At 41.9% G+C, this 24,797-nt stretch overlaps 2 protein-coding genes across 2 annotated transcripts in view; both read right to left on the bottom strand.

The window, feature by feature from the left end:
- LOC120314466 (homeobox protein Hox-C9) overlaps positions 1-24,797 on the bottom strand; it is a 138,080-nt gene that overhangs the window by 24,807 nt on the left and 88,476 nt on the right. The window lies entirely within an intron of this gene.
- HOXC4 (homeobox C4) lies at positions 16,220-18,771 on the bottom strand. Its single transcript, XM_039357590.1, has 2 exons — positions 18,069-18,771; positions 16,220-17,447 (listed from the first exon to the last, which is right to left on the bottom strand). The coding sequence occupies exons 1-2, from the start codon at positions 18,646-18,648 to the stop codon at positions 17,095-17,097; spliced, it is 933 nt and encodes a 310-aa protein (XP_039213524.1). The 5' UTR covers positions 18,649-18,771; the 3' UTR covers positions 16,220-17,094.

Below are 24,797 nucleotides of genomic sequence, written 5' to 3'. Positions count from 1 at the left end.
TTCTTCCCCAAATCTTTTCAGTCACCATCATAACATAAAAATCTATGGCTTATGGATTCCAATATATACATTTTGTCACTTTGGGTTTTTTTTTTCTGAACAAAAGTTTGCTGTTATTACTCCAGCAAAATTAGGGCTGCACCACTGCCTTTTCCAAAGTATTTGGTTTTTAAAACAATGGAATTACAAATAGCGATCTCTGACCACAACCATTGGGAAACTGTTTAGGAAAAAGGATGAAGGGCTTGGGACCAGTTCCCCACTTAGACACAACTTTTATGAAATTCCTGGTTTTTTTAGAGCTACAAATAAGTAAATAAGGGTGGTGACCAAACAGTTGGACCTCTGCACTTCAATAATCTATTTATGAAAAGAGATTAAAGAGGAAGATTGGTGTGAAGTCCCTTCTAAAGCCTAGATATTGAAAGTCAGTTTGTTATAAGCAAAAGACTCAGGGTGTGAAGTCCCTTCTAAAGCCTAGATATTGAAAGTCAGTTTGTTATAAGCAAAAGACTCCGAACATGTTATGGGAGATGATAAAATGCTCCAGATTAAACCCCACAAGTTGAATTTACATCTGGCATTGCTTTGTACTTTTTTGGTAGGAACTATGCAAATGATATCATAATCTAGAATGGCTCTTGTGCAAAACTAGTGAAGCAATTGTCTTTTGACTGTCCCGTGTGACTTTCCTTGTCCTGAGATGAATCCCCAACTCCCTGTTAGAAGTAATTTGCCCTTCATGTGACCCCTTCATAGAAATCGATTGATAGTCTTAGTCCAATAGATCAGAGCAACCTATGAAGCAGCTCATTCTATATGTTTGTTTGTTTGTCTGTTTCATCCTGGCTATATTTACTGGCCTCTAACCAATGCAAAAGCTCATGGGAGTGAGTGAAAGGGGGGGGGGATGTCTTAAGAGAAGTTACATGTAAACTGTTTATTTAAAACTGATGAGTTAAAACTTATAGAGGGGAGAGCAAAGAAAATTTAAGATGCCTGGAATTAAGCCAGTTTTCTTTGGTCCAGAATCAATGAAATGCTGTGTTAGTCAGCATGTATAGCCTTGATTTAACTACTACTCCATCCTTTCACCCATTTGCAAATTGTAAACAAAATGGCAATTTCACCCTTTTGCATAAAGATCAATTAATGGCCAAAATTAAACCCAGACTTCATTTTAAAGGTCCCTCCTCAGAAGTAAGCCTCCTGAGTTTTACTTTCAAGTAAGTACACAAAGGATGGCACCCCACATGTGGCACTTGGACAACACTTAGGAGGGAGATAAAAACAGTTGGCATGTGTGGGGGTGGGGGATATATTAGTTGTCTGAAGCTGAACATATCACTGGGTGAGCTCTTAGGATCAATGGGAGGGAGGATTAATTTGAATGGGGTCAAGTATATTTACATTGCAGATTTAAACTGCTTTCAAGCCCAATACCTCAAACTTAAGGGACCTTGGAACTGATGTTCTTTGTAGCAGCTAATTATCTCTAACAAAGAATTTATGGCAGCCACTCCACAACAGTATCTAAGGTTCTTGGGAAACATTGATCATTAAATCACTTTCAAGCTGTTTAAAATTGGTTATGGAAATGGACCAATTCTCTGAATGGATGTTAAGCATCGAATGCCTCAGCCTCCACTGTGAAGCCATACAATATCATTCAGGTTCACCTGAATGTGTCCAGGTATTTACAGGGTCTCTGCTTAATGCCAGATTTAAGATGCTACAATCCTTCTGGATTTACCGAAGAGGCCTTAAATCTCAATTTATTTCAATTTAGCACATCCGTCTCTTCCACCGAAAAAGGTTGTTTTAAAAAAATGATTTAACTGCTTCTCTTCTGGACTTATTCCCCTGTATGTTTAAAACCCAAGCAATGGGGGTGGGGAGGGGGGGGTTAGAGAATCTATCTGAAACACTAAAATCACTTTTAAATCATGAGACTACTACCAGCCATGGTTATTTTACTGACACAATCCTGAAGGCACCTGTGGCAGCAGATGCACTGAATTCAATTTTTTTACACACACACACACACACACAACTTATTTACATAGTGCATGTTTGCAGAGTCCAAGGCTGTTTCTCCCCACCCCAACCTCTTTGCTTTCATCCCAGGTAGGTTATCAGTGAGGCAAGCTCACCTCTGTTTTTGAAGCAAGGCTGGGATGCCGAAAAAGATGAAAAAGGAGGTGTGCTTTGGAAGCCAGTCCCATTAATTCAGCAGGAGTTATTTTGCTACTTAATTCCTTTTCTAGGATTTATTTTCACTAGGAATGTTTATTCCTGAAAAGCCATTTAAGTAGTGGGACAATTCAGTAGAAATCAAACTCTCTTTTTGTCTGAAGGAGGCCGCTCCTTAATTTTATGCCTGTCTTAGAATATGCAAATATGCCATCAGTGACAGTTGCCCCCTTTTCAAGCTGGTAGGAGGGATGTGAATTTTTAGTTATGGGTGTGGCAAAGAATGGGAAGAGTTCTTTCTCTTGGTTTACAGATGTTAACTAAAATAAGGACTAGGGGTCAGAAGTTCCCCTAAACACTTGCAGAGCATCAGTTTCCACCAAAGCTGCCTTTTCCAAGCAAAATCAAAATGTGGCTAGTGTTGGTTAACATATTTGGCAGAACCTTTGGGAGAACTGACACCAGCTTTCAGCAGCAAATTGCCAGCTTAAAAGAGGAAAGCAAAGGCTAAGTCAAAAAGAGACCAAAGAGGAAACAGGATTAAAGGAAAAAATGAATCTATGAAGCACCAAAATGAACCCCTGTGTGAATTAGTAGAACTGGGCAGTGGGAAGAACATTAAATATCTCCAAACAGACCTGATTAGGTTACAAAGATATCACAAAGTTAGCAGCCATTGTTTTCTGGCATCTGTGCATGCTGCTTGCCAGGAGGAAGACAAGGCTTACAAGCAAGATCAGAAAGGGAGGATTGAGAAAGGCTTTTGTATAATCTAGAAGGAACATAGACAAGCTGGTCCTTTAAGAAGCTTCAGGAATGTAGCTAAACCCAGAGAGAAGAATGGAATTTGTTTAGGAAGGAAAAGAAAGGAATGGGATAGGTTTCTCTCTTTCTCTCTCTCTCTCTCTCTCTCTCTCTGCCCTGGGTGAATAAGAAATGCACTCCCATTCTTTTAAGTTCTGCCCCACACCTTAAATCAATAGAGATCAAGAAGAATTTTCACTGACCAACTGATTTAAAAGAATTAAAAAAAAAAAACCTAAAACCAAGAAAAACAACCAACTTGTCTCTGAAATCCTAAGCCCATATACACCCAAGGAGAGAGAGAGAGAGAGAGAAACTTGATCAATCTTTAAGGAGAGAAGGCTGGTTGCCCTAGCCATAAGACCGCAGCCCTACACTGTACTTGATAAAGGCCAGGAGAGAAGATGACCTTCCACAACCTCCATTACCAGGTTCCTACAACTGAGTAAATTGACTCTTTAAAAAAAAAATCTTGTGGAAGAAATGTTCCCCACATCTGCCAGGAAGCTAAGCCAGACCACCTGGTGATTCCAGGAGATACTTTCTACGCAGAACCTCCTAGATGAGTTTTTCTACCAATTCTCCTAAGACTGCTTGACAGTAAGCGGTTTAGAAGCCTGCCCATTTCAGTCACTTGGACTGAAGGCTCACCTATTGGAAGATGAGCCTATTAAGGGAAGCCCATTGGATTCTAATGAAAGGCCTTTCTTTGACACTTATCAGACTTTTGTTTTAGAGGGTGTTCAGAGAGCAATGACACAAATAGGTGCATATATCAAAGAAAAAGGCTGCACAGCACCTCATTCACAGAGTTTATAGCAATTCTCTTATCTCTTTCCAAAAGATCACATCATGCAATGTTCCCCTCTCCCCAACCCCAATATGCTAGGAAGGGGTATCACAACTTCACCACCTCAGGCAGAACTTTTTCTCTTCTTCATTCAGCTGTCATTCATTAAAATAAATACATTCATTACTGAACTGAAATGTAGTTAATCCGGCTTTTCCACTTCCAAAGGGCCCTAAGTGATGGTAAGCTTCTGCAGAGGAATCAAACCTATCACTTTATTTAGAATCAGAGTGAAAAGGAACGTCTTTGGATGTTAATATTGCAAAGTAGGATGTGTAGAATTTTTATTTATTGAATTTATTTATTAGATGTATATCCCATCTCTTTTTTTTTTTGCAAAAGTCAAAAAGATATATATGATGCTCCTGCCTTTTCTCCACACACACACACACACAGACACATCACCTCCCCAACAACCTATGAGGTGGGCTGAGTTAGAGAGGCTGACCAGCCCAAAGCTGGTTTTCATGCTTAAGGGAAGACTAAGACTCACAGTCTCTTGGTTTTTAAGTCTTGCACCTTAACCATTATACTGAACTGGCTCTCTGCCACTAGATAGTATCATGATCACAGGTAAGTAGCACACAGACGATCTTCCATAAACGCCATTCCCAATGGCCAAGGTTTATAGGATTTGTAGTGGAGCAACAATTCTGGAAGGCCAAGTATTCCCCATTCTAATGAAGCTAGATTAATTAATGAAGTTGGATTCTAATTTCTGATCAGACCAACCAGCAAATCCAGTGGCTAAGATAATGGGAGCTGTGGGTCCGGGAGAACATCTCAGAAATGACGTTGCCCACCACTTTGGACAGGCGCAGCATGTTTGATAAATTGGCACATCCCAGATGGGAGGAATGATGAAGCTAAGGCAGATCTTTCTGCCAGCACATCCCAAAATGCTGACACAATACTGACAGGTTAGGGCCTTCATCACCCACTAGAAGTCAGCTGCACCTGAGCTTTGTTGCACACTCAATCATAGACCTATATAAATAACATTTTATAAATGGATATTTCTGTCCTATAGAGACATCACCAATATGGGTGCACATGGGTTGAACTATCATTGAGGCACAATTCTATGAATCAACATATTGACGGGCTGGGTGAGGAAAGGCATATGTGTGCATACACAATCGCACAGAGATATACTGTCCACACAGATATACTGAATAAGGATAATGTAACACTATACAATATTAAGGAACTAAAGAACTATCTAATTTAACAAAAATTCTTGGATATAAGCAGACAAATTATATTGTCATCATCATCTAACTCCCATCTCCTGTAACTTGCAGAGGCAACCATTGTAGCATTAACAATAATAACAACTACAATACCCTAAGGGTATTTAAATACTGATGTTTAATACCTTATAGCAAAAAGAAAGGTGGCTTTGAGTCCCTCTCCAAGCCTAGTGGGGCTCATTTCTGAACCGGAGCTCTTTCCAGAACCGAAATCGAGGAACAGTAAGCGCGATCGAGACATACAATCCGCAAATGCACGCACGCACGCGCGCGCGCGCACGCACGCACACACACACACACACACACGAAAATTATTGGAGAGGTCGTTTTCATGCCTAACTTTCTTGTTAAAAATCAGGAGCAGACGGACACATACACACACCCCAAATCAGAGGATAAAGCATTTTAAGGCCGCTGCCAATCTCAGCAAGCTTCTGCTATAGAAAACGGGTGAAGGCGCGGAAGATTTTTTTTCCATTTCAATCTCTTTGGACCCGCGGATGGGGCCCGTCTCAAGGGCAGCCTAGCAGAAGCCTTCGAGACTCAGGGGCCGATCCGCCGAACAAAGTTCAGCGGCCTAACCGAAGTGCTTGCTGCTCAGCTCAATCCCATCGACCTTCATATATCGGTTTCCACGCCAGGAAAGTCGCCAGGGCTAATCGGGGCTTTTCTAAATCCGAGGCCGCGGCAGTTTCGCTCAGTCTCTCTTCCCTTATCTCCCTTTGGGATCCGGGAGACTGTTGAGTGAGATCGCTCGGGTTCCAGTGAAAGAGCGGAACTGGCGGTCACTGGCCCTGTTGGGAAGCCGGGAGGCGGACAATGTCCCCAAGGCCTTTTACTCGCTGTGGGTGAGAAGGCGGAACTTCTTCCCGGAGACAGAGAGATAACACAGGCCTTCGGCGCACGCCCCTCGCCAGGACTCATATCTTAGGGAAAATCTGTCTTTTGGAGAGCTGTGCGGGCGTCGGTTCCCCGAGCAATATATCTTTGTTTTTCATTTATTCATTTTTCCCCCGACCCAATTTAGGAACGAAGCCCCAAGCCCAACTTGTAGGTTTCCAAAGAGAAGGGTTTCCAACACCCCTTTTCCTTTCCGCTCTGGGAGAGTAACCAATCTCTTCCTCGGCCCTGCAGTAAGTCTTGGGGCGTGTTTGGGGTGAGGCTAGGGACGGGGCTGGAGGGAAGAAGCCAAACCAGGCGCCATCTTAAAGCACAGGCTTGTAAGGTGGTTTTTTTCCCCCATTTATAGCGACCTTCTGCAAGGTCCTTTTGGGCCTGATCACCGGCTTCGCATTCATCTTTCTCATTCACTTTCTCACTCTCTTTGTGTATGGAGGGGGGGGGGAATAATTCAAACTCATGCTTATTCAGTGGAGGACAAAAGCGGAGTGAAAACCAATTCCAAAAACCTGCGTGGCTAACAGTTGTATGGATGTTTCATACCACTGTATTACAACTCAGGCGATCTAACATTAAACCTCACTAGTTAAACCTAACAGTGAAATATGTAACCAGGCTTATATGAGAGTTTAGCCCCCTGTGCTTAGTATGCTTTCAGCTACAGGAGTGCCGGGTCAACCTTTGTATTATCTGATCACCAGATCAAATATGTATCAAGCTGACATCTATAAGGCAGGGAGGGAGGAATGGAAAGAGTGTGGCACATTTAGGCTTTATTAGATCGCATCAGTTTATTAGATAACATTTAATAGACATTTTCTTTTCTTTTTTTGAATTTTCTTTCAAAACAAAACAAAACAAACCTAGTGATAGGCTTTAAATTTCAAAAACGCAACCCAGTCACCTTTAAGGCCACCTGGTATTTAATTTCTGACTGAATACTTAGTCTTTAATACAAACATGGTGGAACAACTGAAGAATAGAAGAGTTCTTATTGCTCCTGATTTCTTCTGTGCTGGAAACAGAGTCTGGTCAGCTCTTGTTCCCCAATCCTATCTCTTTCATGCCATGGATCACTTCTATTCCTGGAGATCAACTCTAGAAGCCGGGAAACCTCCTGAGCCTCTTCCTCGGAGCCTTTAAAATACCCCCTGCCTTCATCTTCTTCTTTATCCCCAGGAAGGGCTTCTGTCCTCAACCCAGCAAGAAATGGGAGGCAGGTGACTCTTCTTCCTCTTAAATACAAAGACTGGTGGAGGGGGGAACCTAGACAATGCCTAGCCCTCTGCAGAATTAAAGGGACTAAGTGAGTGCTCTGACAGTTTGAAGGGGAGCTTTTGGGATAAGTTCCTTTGAAAAATGCCCCTCACCAGGCTGAGAAAATACACTGAAAGCCAAAGGGGACCTTAAAACAGCAACTTATGGTTTAAGTGTGATGCCTCATGATGCCAGGATATTTCTGCCCTTTTTCACTAGTGTGCAGCGATCGGTGGAGTGTCTTTCCCTGGAGTTTTCAGCTGGGAGTGGCTGATCTAGATGTATCACAATAGGTGTCTTTTGTTGGGAGGCATACAGTTATTTATTTATTTTCAATAAATGCACAAATTTCACACCAAGGTCACTCATTTCTCTTATGTGTTCTGTGCTATATAGAAGGGTTCTAACTGCGGCTATGCTGTGCCAAATCCTCCTTGTATTCCAGGAGTCCCAGGTCGGAGAGCATGAACAAAGATGAACAAAGCCAGATCTAACCCTATCTAAAAATCAGACACCTAGAATATTCAGATAAATTTTCTTTAGGCTATCAGTCCCAAGTAATCAAACAACAGTCAATTTCTCCTTATATAGAAAGAGAAAGCTGGAGGGGAAGGGGAAGAGGCAAATCACTCTTACACCCAAGTAGGAATGAACAAGCTTTGCAGCTTTAAGTTCGTGGCATCCTTTTAATACCTATGTATGATGTAATCCATAGCTAGAGAGGTCAAAAGGAGAATAAAGGATGCACCCCAGATTTGAATGCTACAAGGGACTGTAAACCACATTCTTCCAGGTGCTGTACATCTATAAGAGAAAATCCAAACCAGATGAACAGCAAAATTAGAGGGCCTCTGTCCTAAAAAGCTCAAAAGGCCACATTTTCCTATTAAATCATTCTCCTTGGTGCCAGCCAAATCGACTCTGACTTGTTTGGTGTAATATGTGCTTCAAAAGCGTGTAATTTACACAGGAGGAAAGCTTCTTGCCTGAAATCTGCATCTTTGGGCATCAAAAAGTGGTTTGTCCCAGGAAAATAATTTTGTACTAAAAGATTCAGAAGGGACTCTCTTAGGAGTTTGCCCTTGAGATGGAGGAGATTTCCACAGGGTACCTGGGCTGCAAAAAGGACTGTGAAAATGACACTCTTCCTCTCTGCCTTATATTTTAGAATTTAATGCATTATCAATTTTGGCTAATATTCCTGACCAGAAAGAGGATTATTGGCATCCCTCCCCCAGTAGCAAAGTTCTCCTTCTAGGCTTGTGAACTTTTACCCAACAATTATATAAACCTGCTGCTCCAAAGAACAGTCACTCCAAGAAGATGTTAACAACCAGTTTTCAAAGAAGCCCTCCCCCTCCTTTGTTTTGTGGTCTGAATTTGGGGTTGTGACCGAGCTTGGAATGGGGTAAGTAAATAGGTTTTCATGGGGCTCCTTTAAGTATTGCAGACAGAACCACTGAGGGGTGTGTGTGGTGTGTGTGTGTGTGTGTGTTAGGGTTAAGCATAGTGAAGGCTCTTTAAAAAGACCCAGACCTCTTGATGGCAGGTATGACAGATGGAGGGGGGAACTTGCAGGATGACTTTTTATGGATTCAACAGAGGGTGGGGAAAGAACCATAGTTTGTGGGGATACTTTTATGGGTCAAGGCCTGGTGTGGTGAAAAAGTTGGAGCAACAGCCCTGCAAGACTTCTCTATCCTGGTTGCAAGGCCCGGAAGGAAGCCTTTGGTGGAAGGAACCAAGGTCCCTTCCTTTAAGCTAAGATCAGGAGCATTCTTCCTTTTCACTCTCACACACTCACACTGTACAATACATACCCACACAGGAGTGTGCTCAGTGCAGGGTTTCTCTTCCTATTCTGCAGATCGGGAAGATCTTTTTGGTTCTGCTCTTTGCTGCCTAAGCACTAGCTTCAGATTTTCCAGAAAGCTGAGCCCTATTTTAATGTTAGGCAGGCAGGAAAAAGGCAGAGCATGTTCCTCTCTCTATGCCTCACCTACATAGATGGGTAAAAGACCAAGCCATTGAGAGCCAAGGTCAAGGGAAGGACTGTTGGATTTAGAGAACCCTTGCCCAGATGGCAGGTGATGGAGGTGATCAGCGCCAGCCTACAAGATAGGAAAAAAAGCCTGCAGGCTTAGGAATAGAATGGGAGGGAGAGAAAAATAAAATGTGAGCTGTGCTTTGTCTATAATTGAGGTAATATTTGGCTGTTAGTGACCAGTGGAGGGGGAATCCCATATTTTTAATCTTTGGCTGCTGTGGCTCATGAGGTCTTGAATCCAGCATTTTATTCTTTATCCATTTTCTTAATCTACATTGATCTTGCCTCCAAGATCAATGATCACCTTATGGCTGATCTTGCTTCCGTCAAGAATTTTGCTAGCTTTTAAGCAACTGCAGCCAGCCTGGGGCCCTTGGTAGGACTCCTACCAACCAGGGTACCTTTCAGAGCTCTCCATCACAGGGCAAAAGACATTGTGCCTTGCCTGCCAAACTCCCTTATGCAAGGAGCTCCAGCACCATCCCCCCTTCCCCCCACCAGCTACAATCCAAAATCAGAATTTGCCATCAAATGGGATATAGGAACTGACTCCCGCACAGCAATTAAAACACCTCTGGAACTTTCTAAGACAGACCAAAGGGTGTTGGCTTCCTTTCCTAGGAAGGGAGAGGTGTTGGCTAAGAGTGTGGTTGGCAGCTCCAGGACAAACAATGGCCCTGCTTTAGCCTTCCTGGGAAACACTGGCAGGTCAAGAAAGGACAACATTTTGGGAAGAAGCAGAAGGTCACTATAAAGCCAATGAAGGACCAAGACCTTCAGGGAAGAGGCAGGAGTATCAACTCAATCCTGTCAGGCAGAGTAATAGTGCTCCTAAGTCTTCTCCCATCAGACCATGAAGTCAAGACTAGAAGACCTTTGTGGTGGTGATCCTTGTTACTACTGTACTGCTGCTCCTGTCAAGGTATTGTTTGGTATCCTCCATATAGCTCATCAGCTCTAGAAAACCCTGATCAGTGACTCTATGGGAGAGTTGCAGAAATCCAGATGACCAGGTGTTAAGAGTAGACCAACCCATCTGGGAAAGCTTCATGATATCTCTACCCATCCTGGTGACCTGCAGCCATGGTGGGCTTCAGGTCTTATAAAGGTCAATAAACCCATCTTTGGGCTGGGAGTTATAAAGATATTGCCCAAGGTATATTTGGAAGGTTTGAGGCTGAAGAAGCAATTCTACAGATTGTAGGAAAGGGTAGTATTTGCAAAGGTCACATTTCCCACCACAATGTGGGCTAGAAAAAGATGCATTCGCGTTCAGGGGCTACTCCCCGTTTCCCTCCTCCAGGTTGCCTTGGTGCCCTGTGGCAGGAGCAAGAGGGAAAAAAAAATCTCATGCCATTCATAATTTACAGGCTTATAACATTTAGGAACAAGTGTCCAGAATGCAGTGAGAAATAAATGATTCCTTTTTGCTGATAATCCCCAGGACTTGAGGTCACCCAATAAAGTGGTTCCATAATAGTTTCAGAATATTATGAGTCACGTGTGGTGGGTTGTGATTTACTTTAGCAAACTCAGGGAGAGCCACTAGTTTATAGAGGACCATCCAAAGGGAGGAGCTAAATTCATGGTGATATTTAGCAGGAACTATTGGCCTATTGCATTTCCATGTTCAGAAGTTGACTATCCCAGAGTGAGGCATGCTTGGAATGGAAACAAAAGGACAAACATCATTTGCCTATTAGCCAGGAGTATATAGTTAGGTTGAGAATTGAAAATGCCTTTGTCTGAGTTAGATTTGGGTTAGATGTCTGGAAGGAAGGATGTCACTGCAGTGTCTCAACTTGGTCCTTTCAAAAGGAAGTGTTTTGTTGCTCCTTCCAATCCTACAGGACACTTGGGATCAATCCTTGCACTGCAGGGTGTACCCCAATCTTTACTTAAGTACCACTGAGGACTGAGAATTGGATATGATACACACCATTGCAGTCTAATAGTGTTCTCTCCCTAACTTTTCTGGGAGTTAAATCACTATCTCTTCATCCTGGTTCATTAAAAAAAAAAGAGAGATTATTACTAAGCCTGTAAGGATTTGACTGTGTCAAACAGCAATTGTCCTTTTCTCCTTTTATTTTTTACTTTAGGTATATTAATACCCCTCCTGCCGTAAATAAATAAGGGGAAACTGAAAACTTATCCTGTCATTGTAAACAGTAATAATAACAATAAAACTCTGTGTGTATTTATATACCCAGTCTCTTATACTACAGAAATAGGTATGTATCTATCTAGCTATGTATGAATGCATGTAAAACCAGATGCCGAAGCTTATAAAGGAAATATTTCCTTTTCTTTTGGTTACAACTGCATTTGATCTGCTAATATTGGCCTGATTCTTTCTTTATAGAACAGAAGCTGAAGGTAATTTTCCATCCCAAAAAGTAATTTGTGTGCTCACACACACAAAACACACATGCATACCTGCAGAAACAGAAGACACAAAACAATGAAGGCAACAATTTTGCCAGAAATCAGTGCCATCAACATAAAAGCTATTTATTGGCTGTTTGCTAGGAAATACTACTCTTTCAGTAAAGTCCCAAAATGTTTGGTTTGGTACCTTGCCCATCAAAATAAATCAAGGCGACAGATTAGGAAGTACATAAAACTATATCTCTAGATAATGATATATGAGGCCACAATAAATATAAGTTACATGTTGAAGCTGCTGGCAGTTATGGTTGGAAACCCGTAACTCATTCATTTAACCCTGGCGGAATGTTTGTCTTTTAATTACAATTAAACAGCACACACTTGAACATTTTTCCTCCCCCCCCTCAACTGTATGAGGAGAAAGAAATAGGAGGGGGAAGGGAGAGATAACTAGCAAAACTGAGGGTCTAGAGCAGGAGCTGTAGAGGGGAGTTTTCAAACTTCTGGGATATTCTTTGCTTAAGCTAAACTATGTTAGTATATCAGGATAATCAAAAAAAGGGGGGGAGTATTATCTTACATTTTTCTCTCTCTTAACAGCCTAAGTCCTGTCCAACCAGACAAGCTCTCTTCAGCTTCTCAGCCTCTCCTTTTGAAAAAAAAAAAAAAGTTCTTTTCCTAAACAGCATCAGGGGATGGAATTTGGAGACCCCCAAGGAATCATGATGACTCTTTCTTTTTGGGCAGGAAATTTCTTTAAGCCCACCTCCAAGGAAAGAAGTAGGGTCTCCCAGGATGTGGGGGGATCTCCATTTGGCTTCCCCCTCAAGCTTCCTGTGTCCTATGGAGACCTTATCAAGCAAATGCAGGGGGCTGTCCTGAAAAAAGTTTTGCCACATAGCTTGGGCACTCAGAGGCTGTGAAACAAGTCACCGAGTTCCTGACATTCCTTCTGAAATATTTCTACAGGGGTCCTGTTTTTTAACCCCATCCACCACCCCCCAAAAAAGGAAAGCAAAGAAAATGGAGGGGGAAAGTACCGAACAACCTGATCTACCTACCAGGAGACAGGAAGGAGAGTCTTGGGTGCAATGGCTACGCTTGCTTGCGTGCAACGCAGATCCTGCCACAGTAGGAAGAAAACCTGGCCAACACAACGGAGCTGGAGGCCCAAAAGTACAGCCATCAAGCGAACCGCTGGCCTGCAAGGGTTCCCTCATTGGCAGTCAATGGCCAGAGGCTTCCAGCCAGGATTGTTCAGGAAGGTCTCCCTCCTGCCAGCGGGAAGTCTGGACCAGCTTAGAAGACCGGCTCCCCTGAACTGGCTGCCTTCGTCCAAAGGAGGAACTGCCTCTACACGCAGCAGAAACCCCAAAGCGTCTTGGCGCACCTTAACCAACGTAACCGATTTCTCCGCTTTGCCTCTTGGCCTTAAAAAAGTATATTTTTCTTTTCTTTCCCTCCCTCCCTCCCCCCCCCCCCCAGTGAAACATACGTGTGAAAGATGAAGCTGCTTATTTTGTGAAGTTCCAAAAAAAAAAAAGCGACTTACTTGACGTGTTGGAAACTTTGTTTTCGTCTGGAGTAGCCCGCTAGGAAACTTTTCAAGTGAACGGGAAGGAGGGGGAAAACCAAGCAGCAAGGCTTGGCCGAGACTTCACCCTGCCTGCTTTTCTCTGGAGTTATTTTGGTGACAGCACCAAGCGATAAAGCGCATTGAATCTGCCCGAAGCCCAACTCTCCCCCGCTTGCCTCTCCTCCCCCTCCCCGCGCGCCTCCCCACCCACCCGGCTCTATTACGAGGGAAAATTTCTCTACAAAGAGCCGAAACGGGCGATGCCTTTAAGTTTGTCTAAGGGGCACAGAAGGTACACGTTGAGAGACTTCGCTCAGGTCACTGGGGGCTCAGAGGTCAGCCTGAGCCGCTAGAATAAAACTGCTGGCCTAGAAAAGTTGCCCTCTCAGTGAACCCACTTTTTCCCCCTTTCCCCCCTCGAACTTCAATGAAGTACCTTTCAGGCTCTCAACATGGAAGCGTCAAAAAGTTGAGAAAGAAGAGAGGAAGAGGGAAGAGGGAGGTGGGAAAGATGATGATGGGAAGGTTTGTATCTCTTCACATTCTCTTCTTTTTCTTTTCTCTTCCTCCCTCTCCCCCTCCCCTCCCCTCACACTTCTTGGCTTGCCTTTAATCATAACCTATGTTCCCTGGAAAAATTATGTCATGCCCAACCAAGTCTAAAGGCTAAATTAGAGGATTAACAATAATATTAAAAACAAAAGAATCTGATTACAGAAGGGCAGATTGCAGGAGATAAACAGTGAAATGAACTTCAGGAGGAAAATAAATAAAACAATGCAGGAGAGGCTGGTGGAAGGGGATATAGAGCACTAGGAATATTATTCAGCCATATATTTAAGAGGTTGACTGAAAAGGTTTTTAAAAATGAATATGCACACTATAGAGTTGTAAATGTGATTGATGACCCCCCCCCCTTTCTCCCCCTGGCTTCCTAGGCAGACACAGCGAATGCCCCCAATACAAAGTCCCTCCACATTCAGAAACTGATCCTGGTCACAATGTATCAAAGTGTGTATGTGTGTGAGAAAGAGGGATGTTAAAACAATCCAGTGCGATACAAGCAGGCGCATCCATAGAGTCAGAACTCTTACTAGCTTAAGTGTGGAATATCAACGGGGTGGATGAGAGAGTCAAGAGTTTTTGCAAATGATGGCCTTTCCATTTTTACCATGAAAAACTATTTAGAACTTTGGATTTTTTTCAATCACTTTATTTGTATCCCTTATTTCACAGAGGGCCTATGTATAAAAAGTGTGTGTTTGTGTTTGTAAAACCTTTGAGAAAAACTGATTGTGCTTGTCTTCTTACAGCAATAGACCAAAAATAGTATATTTGAACAATGTTTTCCTTTTTTAATTGGGATATATTAAATATGTAGCTGAGGTCTTATGCACACACAGTAAATCTCAGCTGTGTTCAATGGCATTTCCTCAAAAGTTAATCTGCACAAGGCTGCAGTCTGAATGCTTACCTATTTCCCTTCTTGATCTATCAAATAAGGTGGACAAACAGTGTTATAAGGAAGCATTTTAATTTATAATTCCCATACACTCAACACATAAGTCTGTATTCCTTACTGGGAATGGTAAAAATAATGTCATGGTTTTTGCCTGGCTGCTCTGTCAATCATCTCAATATACATCAGATGGATTGAACAAGTAACAAGCTGAACTGCCATTCTCTTCAGCTGGACCTCAAGTTTCTTTGTGAAGTGGTTTGTAAATGAATCTGGATGATTACTGTTAGGTCTAATTATGCCCCATTTAAAAACCACAAAAGTTCTACATTAACCTGAATGGAATGGCTGAATAATCTGAATATGCCTGTCAGTCATTTCCTGGGTGTTCCGTAGGCCTCGGATGCAAAACTGATTTTCCTAATTATCATCAGAAGGTTATAGTAATATGCCCTTTTAAAAAAAACCTTTTCCCCAGTCCTTCAAATTCCTACTTTATGTGAAATGTATATATATTGTCTTATTTCACTATCAGTGCTATAGATAATCCACAATTTTGCACACCATTTAAAGATAACAATAATATATACAAATAAATAGATTCTTCTGCTCATGCAATGTAATGAATTTCTGCTTTCAAGTTGTTAAAAATTTAAGCAATGCAAACAAAGGTCATGGAAGTATCATCTAAAACAAGAGTTGAAAAGCATAATTTGATCACCTAGTTATTTTCCATTTTCAGGCCTGCTGATCAATAGGCTAATCAGCATACTAAAAAGGCACTTGCTAAAGTATCTATCTAGCTAGCTATCTCCAATCAGAGTAGAAGTATTCCTTGTGCAAACACATCTGTGCTACATTTTTCCCGTCCCCCTTTCTGCTTCCCCTCAGAAAGTAAACATCTCCAGATTCTCTACAGTACTACTCTTTCTTCTAGTATTTCCAATATATGCTAGAAACTTATTTAAAGTACAATAACAGGGGTAAATTTCAGCTAAAGTTGTTTACAGACAGCAAAAGAAAACAATTAACTTGATAACATTATTAAACAAAGGGAAAGAGGCTCCTGTGCCTATAAAATGTTTAAAAACACACATATTTTTTTTTTAAAGTAATGCACAAACACATCCTGAATCAGCTGAATCTATCTCTAATCAAACACACCTGTATACCTCCAGGGCAAAGATTGCCTGGTAGTGTGAGTTCAAAGGCAAGTGCCCATCTTGTGATGTCACAGAGTAGAAAGGGTGCAAGAGATACTTCCTAAAATCAATGGCAAATTAACAATTAGCTTCCAAGGCACTAGACAATTTTTTTTTTAAAAAAACCCCACACCTAACTAAGGAAGGTTCTTCAAACTTAGCTGAGAAAGAGTCATTACTCAGGTAATTCTGCCCATATTTATTCTCCCAGCATTTTATTTTTAGCAGGAGGCAAAGAAGCAAAATAACTCACCAAACATCCCAGAGTCAGTCTGTGTCACACTCACTGTTTTGTTTTGTTTTGTTTTGTTTTATTGAACAAGGGGACTTTCACATATACACTTAAACTCATTTATTGCAGGTTTACAATGATCATGTAAAATTAGTCCAAAAACACAAGAACCACGACGAAAAGCCAAAAATAAAAATAAAAAATCTACCCACTGATTTTTCCCTTCAACTGGCTGTTAGCTTGCTCTCCTTATCTCTTGCTGCTCACATTGAACTAACCAGACATTTATTAGTTTCTACTAGCTCGCGTGTGCCATCCCCCTTTTGTAAAAAAAAATAAAAAATCTTTCTCCACATTTATACAAGAAGAAAGAAAAGGAGGGGGAGGGAAGCCTTCAATGGTCCTCTTTTTTGTTCTCCATGTGTAAACCCAGAGAGCAAAATAATTACATTCTTTCCTTGCCTGTATAATTATTAGCATATGCCCCGATTTTTCATCTAAAACAGAACATTTAGTTCCCCAATCCAAACACGCACACTTATATACATACATACATCCCCATGCAGACACATCCTGATACACAGCCCATCCTTCCATTCTCTTTCCTTTTTTAAAAAATAAATAAAACCCTGAAAATGGTGATTAAAAAACCCCCCCAACAGGTATGCCACCTGGCCTCTCATGCTAATAATACATGCACCTAAAGCTTGAGATCTCCAATAGACCTCATTCTTTTGTGTATGTGTATGTATGTGTTTTCTCTCTCTCTCTCTCTCTTTCTTTCTCTCTCTTTCTCCTAAATATATATATACAGACGCACGAGAAAACTACGAGGAACCCCCCCCCCCAATATATATATATATATATTAGATTCTATAAATAATCAGAGTCAATTTGCATGGGGCGTTTTTTGTTGTTGGTTGGTTTGTTTTATAACCTTGTAATATCCTCTGCTCGTGGCTCCTGAACTGAGCTCTGCGAATGATCTTCGCCAGCAACCGCGTTGGAAGAAGCGGGCAGGGAGCCGGCCGAGGAATTGGCCGGAGCCGTGGATCTCACTTTGGTATTGGGCAGTCGGTGGTCTTTTTTCCATTTCATCCGCCGGTTCTGAAACCAGATCTTGATCTGTCTCTCCGAGAGACACAAGGAATGGGCAATCTCGATGCGCCTCCGCCTCGTCAGGTATCTGTTATAGTGGAACTCTTTTTCTAATTCCAAGACCTGCTGACGGGTGTAGGCAGTCCGGGACCGCTTAGGCTCGCCTCCATTGTAATTAGGATTCACTGGAGAAAACAAACAAACAAGCCAAACCAAACCAAAGATTCGCATGGATGCAAGGAAGCGGGGGGGGGGAAGTGGGGGGGGAGAGAGAAGAGCCGGCGAGATCTCCGGTGGCTCAGGGCGCCGAAAGAGAGAGGGAGAGGGAGAGCGAGATCGAAAGAGGGAGAAAAAGGAAAGGAAAGGAAAGGAAAGGGGGGGGGGGAGAGAAAGCCATCCGCCTACTGGGTTATAAAGAACCCAAGACTTTTTTTGCTCCTAAGAAGGGGTTTCCTTGGCTTGGAAAGAGCCTGAATTATTTATGCACCCCTCTCCAAGCCTTTGGAGTTTCACACATACATAACAGAACGAACCACATGGCTGGGGCTGCCCAGACTAGCTCGGCTATAAAATTTATGGTGGGTGTAATTACCCGCTCGGAGTCGTAAATCCAGCTCAATTGTGCTAACCCAAAGACTCTCGTCGAAGGCAAAGGAGGAGACGGGGGGAAAGGGGAGAGAGGGAGGGAGGGAGAGGGAGCCTGAGAGCTTGGTGGGAAGGGGGGGCCGCAAACACACACACACGAACACACACGCGTCTACACACACATCTGAGAGAAAAAGAGCAGAGGAGGAAAAGTTGCCTACCAGTACTGACGTGGATTTTTTTCATCCATGGGTAGACTATGGGCTGCTTAGAGGCCGTGCTGCTGGGATGCTCGGGGTTTTGCTGGTTGCAAGCTGGAGGGGCTGGGGAAGGAGAGGTAGCCGCGCTGGAGAGAGCCGTTTGGTCACAGAGCTGCTGCGCTTTCTCGGGGAGATGGTGGCCTCCGGGCGGCTGTCCATGGCCCCGTGGATGCGCGGAGGGGTTGCCGGGACCTTGGAGGCTGGCACAGCTGTACTGGCGCTCGGGGTAGCTGGGTCGCTGTGGAGGAGGAGGAGGAGGTGGTGGTGGTGGTGGAGGTGGAGGGTACAATTCCTGATGATGATGCTGGAAACTGGACTCCCTAGTCCGACTGTAATATTCCGGACTGTGGTCTGGGATGTAATTATTTTGCGAATATTCTTCGCATGGAGGAAATTTCGGATCGATGTAGTTAGAGTCCATCAAATACGAGCTCATGATCATTAATTTCTGGAGTGGAAAATAATTTTTCTCGCTTTGTCGTTTTTCTGCTCCATAAAACCCTCCTACTAGCTGGCGACCCCGTAAAGTTACTTTCACCATGTGACTCGTTGCGCCAATCACGCCAGCCGCGCTAGTCCCCGGATAAGGAACCAAAAGCTTATTCAAAGTGTATCCAATTTGTGTGCGCGCGCGAGTGTGTGTGTGTGTACACGAGCGTGTGCGTGTGATCTTCTTGTTTGGTAGGTGCTTTCCCCCCCCCACCCCCCACCCCCAATTCCAAGCAGAAGTGAATTTGGGGGAAGGGTATGTGATGCAGGCAACCAGAAATGGCCCTTCTCTTCTTTGCTTTTCCTTTTTTTTTTTTAAAAGGACCATGTCAAGTCAGGAAAATGATAGAAATCAACTCAATCATTTTATGGCAGAGAAATAGGAATGTGGGGAAAGCTTCTTCGCATTAGGTTTTCCCCGCCCCCACCCACCCACCCCCCTTTCAGGTACCCAGCAAGCCCTTTCTTGTACACAACCAAGTATGGAGTGAATCTCGCTTTGGAGAAACACCCAAGATCTCTTTTTGCAGTGCGGAGAGAGGAAGCGCGCTCAAAATTGCTTTGCTTGTTTCACCTTAAAGAATATCCGGGGTGGTGGTGGGTAGGTGGGGGGGTTGCCTCCGCCTCCCTCTCCTCTTCCCCAGAAACCAGCTAGTATATAATTGTCTGCAGAAGCGCCCTCTCAGCTCCTCCCCATAGACCTCAAGCTCCCTTCAAGACGCTCAGACCGAAAACTAGGAAGAAGTTCAAGATTTGCACGCCAATGATTTGTGGGCAAGAGCCGGGGGGGGGGGGAGAGACAAAGAAGTCAGCTTACCTGCGAGGGCGGAGGGGGCGGGGAAGATGAGCAGGGGCATATGCAAATCACCTTTGCGTCATTTGGAGTGTTCTTCCTAGAACTCCTCATTAACCTTTGCTTAAGGGCAATCTGAGTTGCTGATGGCTGGAAAGTAAAAGCGGAGGAAGTTCTAGGCAGCCATTGGGCAGGTCCATTACCTTTCCGAGGGTGAGAAGGGGGATGAGAAGGTGACAATATATATAAAATTTTGGAGAAAAACATGTGCACACCCTACACTCATCTGGACTGAATGTAAGACAGAAGAATAATAATATTCCGTTCCCATACAAGAGGTAGGTATGACCACCCCCCTCCCCCCCCCAAGTAATGGAGAAAGTATATAGGGCCTTAATTCAGAACATCTGGTTTCCTTATGGAAATAGTGGACAGAATATATACCCAGATGCCAATATAAACAGACCCCTGGGCAGGCTAAAGAAGTTGATCTGAAGCAAACATTTTAAAGTGTTCATTTATTGCAGTTAAGGGCTTTATCTATAGCCTACATGAAGGAGAAGGGGGCACCGAGAGTTGGATTAATCCCTTGTATTGCTTGATAACAATTATAGTTGAAAATCATAGCTTGCAGGGCATTGCAATATTTTACTTGATAACAATAAAAGTGACACATAAAGTTAACTGTTTATGTTTTATTTATTAGACTAAATGTGCCAGCGGTGTCGGAGGCTCTGGGCTGGTTGTAGCAGTTTTTATGGGGCTGTAAAACGCCATAAATCAGTCACTTGAAATGGTTAGCTCTCTCTCTCCCTCCCTCTCCCTCTCTCTCTTTTTTCTCTCATGCATGTTCTCTCTCTAACAAGGGCTTGTGCAAGCCTGCTTTTGCAATGCTGACTGTTTATTCTTTCCAAGAAAAAAGTAATATTTTTTTATTATCAGGAGAACTGTTTACTTTTATTTTTATTTTAACTATTTATTCATCACCTAGTTACGAGATTCCATTAGATCTATCAAAACTATACACACACAAAAATACACATGCATCACCATCCCCAAACATTTGAGATTTTTAATTACATCTGCAAGTAAGAGGAAATTAAAGAAAACAGAACATTAGCAAGCCTTTTGCATCATCCATATATCCCCCTAGAGACGAATTTGCAATAGAGGTGCTCACACAAATTCGATTCTACAGGGTATATATAAACGACTGATGAATTTGTCCTTTATGGGGCTAGAAAAACCTGGAAAATATATTCCTCCTCTTTCCCAATAAAGTTCTTTCTTTCTTTTCTTTCGAAGAGCAGCTGTTCAGAGTTTCAAAAAAAAAAAAAGCTTTTTCGTAAGTTAAACTGTTTCTAGTTGTGTACAGTTTTAGTAGATTTTAGCAAGATGGAACCCATTCTATCTTCACTTTGGTAATTAGGCCTAAGAAAGTGATTTCTAATTTGACTACAGTTTATATTTATTGCATTTGGACATTTAAAAAAGAGTACATCCAATAAGTACCTAATCAAGCTCACTCTCCCCTGTTCCTTTACTGAATGCTTCTCATGTGCAGTTCTTAAAGAGGAAAGTATATTCTGGGATGGTATTTTACTCATCTATGGCTATCTAATCCTTCATTTGAATGGTTGTTTACTGATTAACTCTGGAAGAAGAAAAGGAGGTTGAGATTGGTTTTACATTCCTGAGGGAGAAAGTTATTTATTACTGTATACAGTATATTCTATTCTATTCTATTCTATTCTATTCTATTCTATTCTATTCTATTCTATTCTATTCTATTCTATTCTATTCCCTTTCTCAGCCTGAAGTTCTCCAGATCACCTGATGGTTGGCTGCAGAGTATAAGTGATGTAATCCAACATACGTATATAAGTGGCGTATAAAAAGCAAAAGAGAAATAAATATTGTGAGATCAACTGGACAGTGCACCTAATCCTATTGATTCAGGTAACTGTCCATACGAAAGGAATTCTGATATATGCTTTGATAGGAACAACTTTGTCTAAGGCATCTGTTGCTGTGCGTGACAAGAAGAAAGAGAAGAATGTGTATGGGGGGGACTGTATTGCCTTAAAATCGTGGCACAGAAGATAGAGGAAATGTCAACTGAAAAAAAATAGGCAAAGATTTCTGCTTCTGCAACTATTATTAATGCAATCTCTCTCTCTCTCTCTCTCTCTCTCTTTCTTCTGAGACAGAGTACCCTAATACTGTTTCTGCTGGTGGTGATGGTATTATTATGCCTAGCTGTGGCATTACCACCAGCTGCAACAAGCAGCATTACAGCTGTTTCTTCTGAGCTTTGCATATCTCAGGACTCTTATCACAGATATACACTACCTTCTAGTGTATTTTATCCCACTGCATTCAGGGAGATCAGTTCAAGGGAATTGCTTTCCTTGCCTCCTTTTTATGTTAATGTTAATAGAATTCCTGTGATGAGAGAGAAAGGGAAAGAAGAAGTTTGGGTTTTAAGCACATCAGCTCAATCCTAAAGCTCAAGAACCTCAGGGCGGTTCCGGTTCCAGGATGTTCTGGGGTAAGAAAGCACACGTGAATGAACCAGTTTGGCAGGCACTGCAAAATTATGATAGCAATATGGCAGACCTCTTGGAACTTAGATGAACTTTTTAACTGTGTAGAAAATGCAGTGGCAGGATATGGCCCAATTCTGCAGGAATGTTTGAAAGTACAAAGCCAATCTGAATTTACTCCCTAGTGAGTGAGTGAGTGAGTTCACTTCCTAGCCAGCCTTTTGGTGTTGTTGTTTTTTCAAATTTATTTATTTTGCAATCAAATTATAACGGCTCCGTTTTCTTATTTGTGCCAATGTATCCCCTTCCCTGTTCATATTTTAACATATGGGTACATTCTTTTTAAGAAATGGTTTTTCTCTTGTAGGTTATCCCCTTCCCCCCCCCCCAAAAAAAGAAAGTCTCTGTGTGTTTGCTTAGCTTGATTCCTTCAGTGTTTGGGGACTTTTCCTCTTATTGTCCCCATCAAACAAGGCTCCAAAACCCTGTGGGAAAAAAAAAGACCATAGTGGGGCACAAACCTCTTTTGTTTCTATTTAGCATCCTTCTCTCCTTAGCCTCACTTTCTCCTAACCGGCAAAATACAACGGTGGGCGATACACATTATTCCTGTAATAATTATTCTTTTGCTCAGCAATTGAGAAAAGAGGTAGAACTTTTCAGGGAAATATTTCCTGACTCTTAATTCCTATCCAAACTAGGAAATCAGGTTGGAAAAACATGTATCTCTCTGCTTCCCATTTCCAGGACTATTTCTGAGTACAAAGCATCCCTTTGACAGTACGGAAGAAAAATAAGTGCCCATTGTCCCTGCGGATTCATTGTGCAGGCTATTACCATACTGACCGCTTGGTAACCCACACCTCTAGCCATTTACAATCTGTGCATCCACCCTCCCTGGGCAAATAAATAAATAAATAAATAAAAGCCTCCGCCATCCCCCAAATGTAGTATGGAGCCATCGAGGGTTTGTTATTTCCCTGTTTAGCAATCCAAATAAATATTAAATGAATAATCCCCCACCACACAAAGCTTTATCATGTGAGCCATATACTCTTTAATGTTAAGTATAACCAAGGCTATTCCTTAGCCAAATAAGGCAGTCACACACTTGCACACATAGGCGCAGTCACATATACACCGGTTTTTTTTTTTAAAAAATGCATCTCGAAGCTGTTGTTTGCAGACATCTAAAAAAAAATCCAATAATATAATTTTCTGGATTACACGCTTTTTCATGCACCAGAAATTACTTTTTTCCTAAGTGAACAAAACATTTCATCACTGACCAAGTGAGTTGGACACTTTTGGGATCAAAAGATTGTTCATTGACTAGATGGGAAGATCCATGTGCATGGGTATGGTGGAGAAAAATGTTTTTGGGAAATGGGGAAAATAAGATCAGTTGTACAGAGCAGAGTTCTTTATGACACTTCATTTGAATATCAAATAAATAATCCGTTTTCATTTTTTTTAAAAAAAAACCATAAATTTGTAGGTATGAAAAACCACAAAATCTTTCCATATTGGTCCTTCTTCCTCTTCCCCTCTCTTGCTCCCCACAATGTCGAGAGGTAGTAGTAATTTAGGCAAAGAAGAGAGGTAGTAGTAATTTAGGCAAAGAAATACGCAACTGTTTAATTGATTTTTTTTCTCTTAAGTCTGTTGTCACTAAAAAAAATAAATGAGTTGGAGTGATACAATTTAAATAACCAGAGCATACCACTAGATATGAAACTCACATAACCCCCACCACCCCATTTCAGTGTCATTTGTGTAAATATTCATTATCTTTATTATTAAAACAGTCAAATTCTTGCTATTTCCAGAAAGAAAGAAAGAAAGGAAAAAGGTAAAGCATATTTTTGCAAACATTTTCTCATTTTCTCATCCTCTTTTCCACCAGTATCCCATCCCCACTGCGTTCACCCCTCCCTCCCTCTCTCTCCCAGGAATTCAATTTTCTTCAAATCTCAGTTGAAAGTGGCTTTTTAAAAAGTGGGCGCATTTTAATATTGCTTAGACAGCGTGACCTGAATTTCACCTCCCCTGTTTGACTTGATCCAATAGGTCACTGCCAAGGAGTTATTGATGGGGAACCTCCATTGAAATTTGTCTCCTCGCAAATGGCCTTTAGATCTTCTAGTGAGTTCAATAACTAGTTATAATGTAGAAGGGAAAAAATGAAGCCCAAAGGCAAACTAATATGATGTTTCATTTTTATGCTGGAGAAATTGTTGGTTTTTCTTTTCCCTTTCCTAACCCTCCAACCAACTCATCCCCACTCCCCCCCTTCAAAACAACTATCACAACAACAGTCTTGCTCCCCCCCCCCCTTCTCTCTTTCTCTTTCACTTATCAACCAGGTTCAAATCTATATTTCAGGCTTTCATTTATATATTTATTTATGGTTTGAAAGGGGACTAATTCAGATGCTCCGGGTTTGGGAGCTCTTCAAAGCAGATCTGTGTTGCCGAATAGGGATGATGTTTGGTTCAATTTGTCCTTAATTCTTTTAAAGCACAGCTAACCATAGACTTAATGTAATTAAATATGCTAAACTCCACTAACATGCCAGGATTTACTTCTAAGTACAAATATATACAATACTGGTTTTGATAGCACTGTTACTATCCTTCCTTCCTTTCTTCTTTCATTCCTATCTCATATTTTAAATGTAAAGGTGGCAAATCATCCCATCTATTAGATTAATGCAAATATTTGGGAATAAAAGGGTAGCAATTACATAAATGAAGCTTCTTTTACTTTGCAGAGCAGTATTAGGAAGTCAGTAGCATTTGCTCCCTAGTAAGGATGGATCCCTGATAGATTTAATTTTCCTGCTTTATATATATTGCTACA

Source organism: Crotalus tigris, unplaced genomic scaffold (genome assembly GCF_016545835.1).
Source record: "Crotalus tigris isolate CLP2741 ecotype Arizona unplaced genomic scaffold, ASM1654583v1 scf7180000018931.1341448, whole genome shotgun sequence".
NCBI classification, from domain to species: domain Eukaryota; kingdom Metazoa; phylum Chordata; class Lepidosauria; order Squamata; family Viperidae; genus Crotalus; species Crotalus tigris.
Note: the sequence above shows the minus strand (reverse complement) of the source record. Positions and strands in the feature narration are given on the sequence as shown.

What these genes read in the sequence shown, in the direction of transcription:
- HOXC4 (XM_039357590.1), bottom strand. Translation starts at nt 18,648, where the DNA reads ATGGTGAAAGTAACTTTACGGGGTCGCCAGCTAGTAGGAGGGTTTTAT. An exon ending in AAAAATCCACGTCAGTACTG is followed by an intron (nt 17,448 to 18,068) that starts GTAGGCAACTTT and finishes TGTTTTCTCCAG; the next exon opens with TGAATCCTAATTACAATGGA.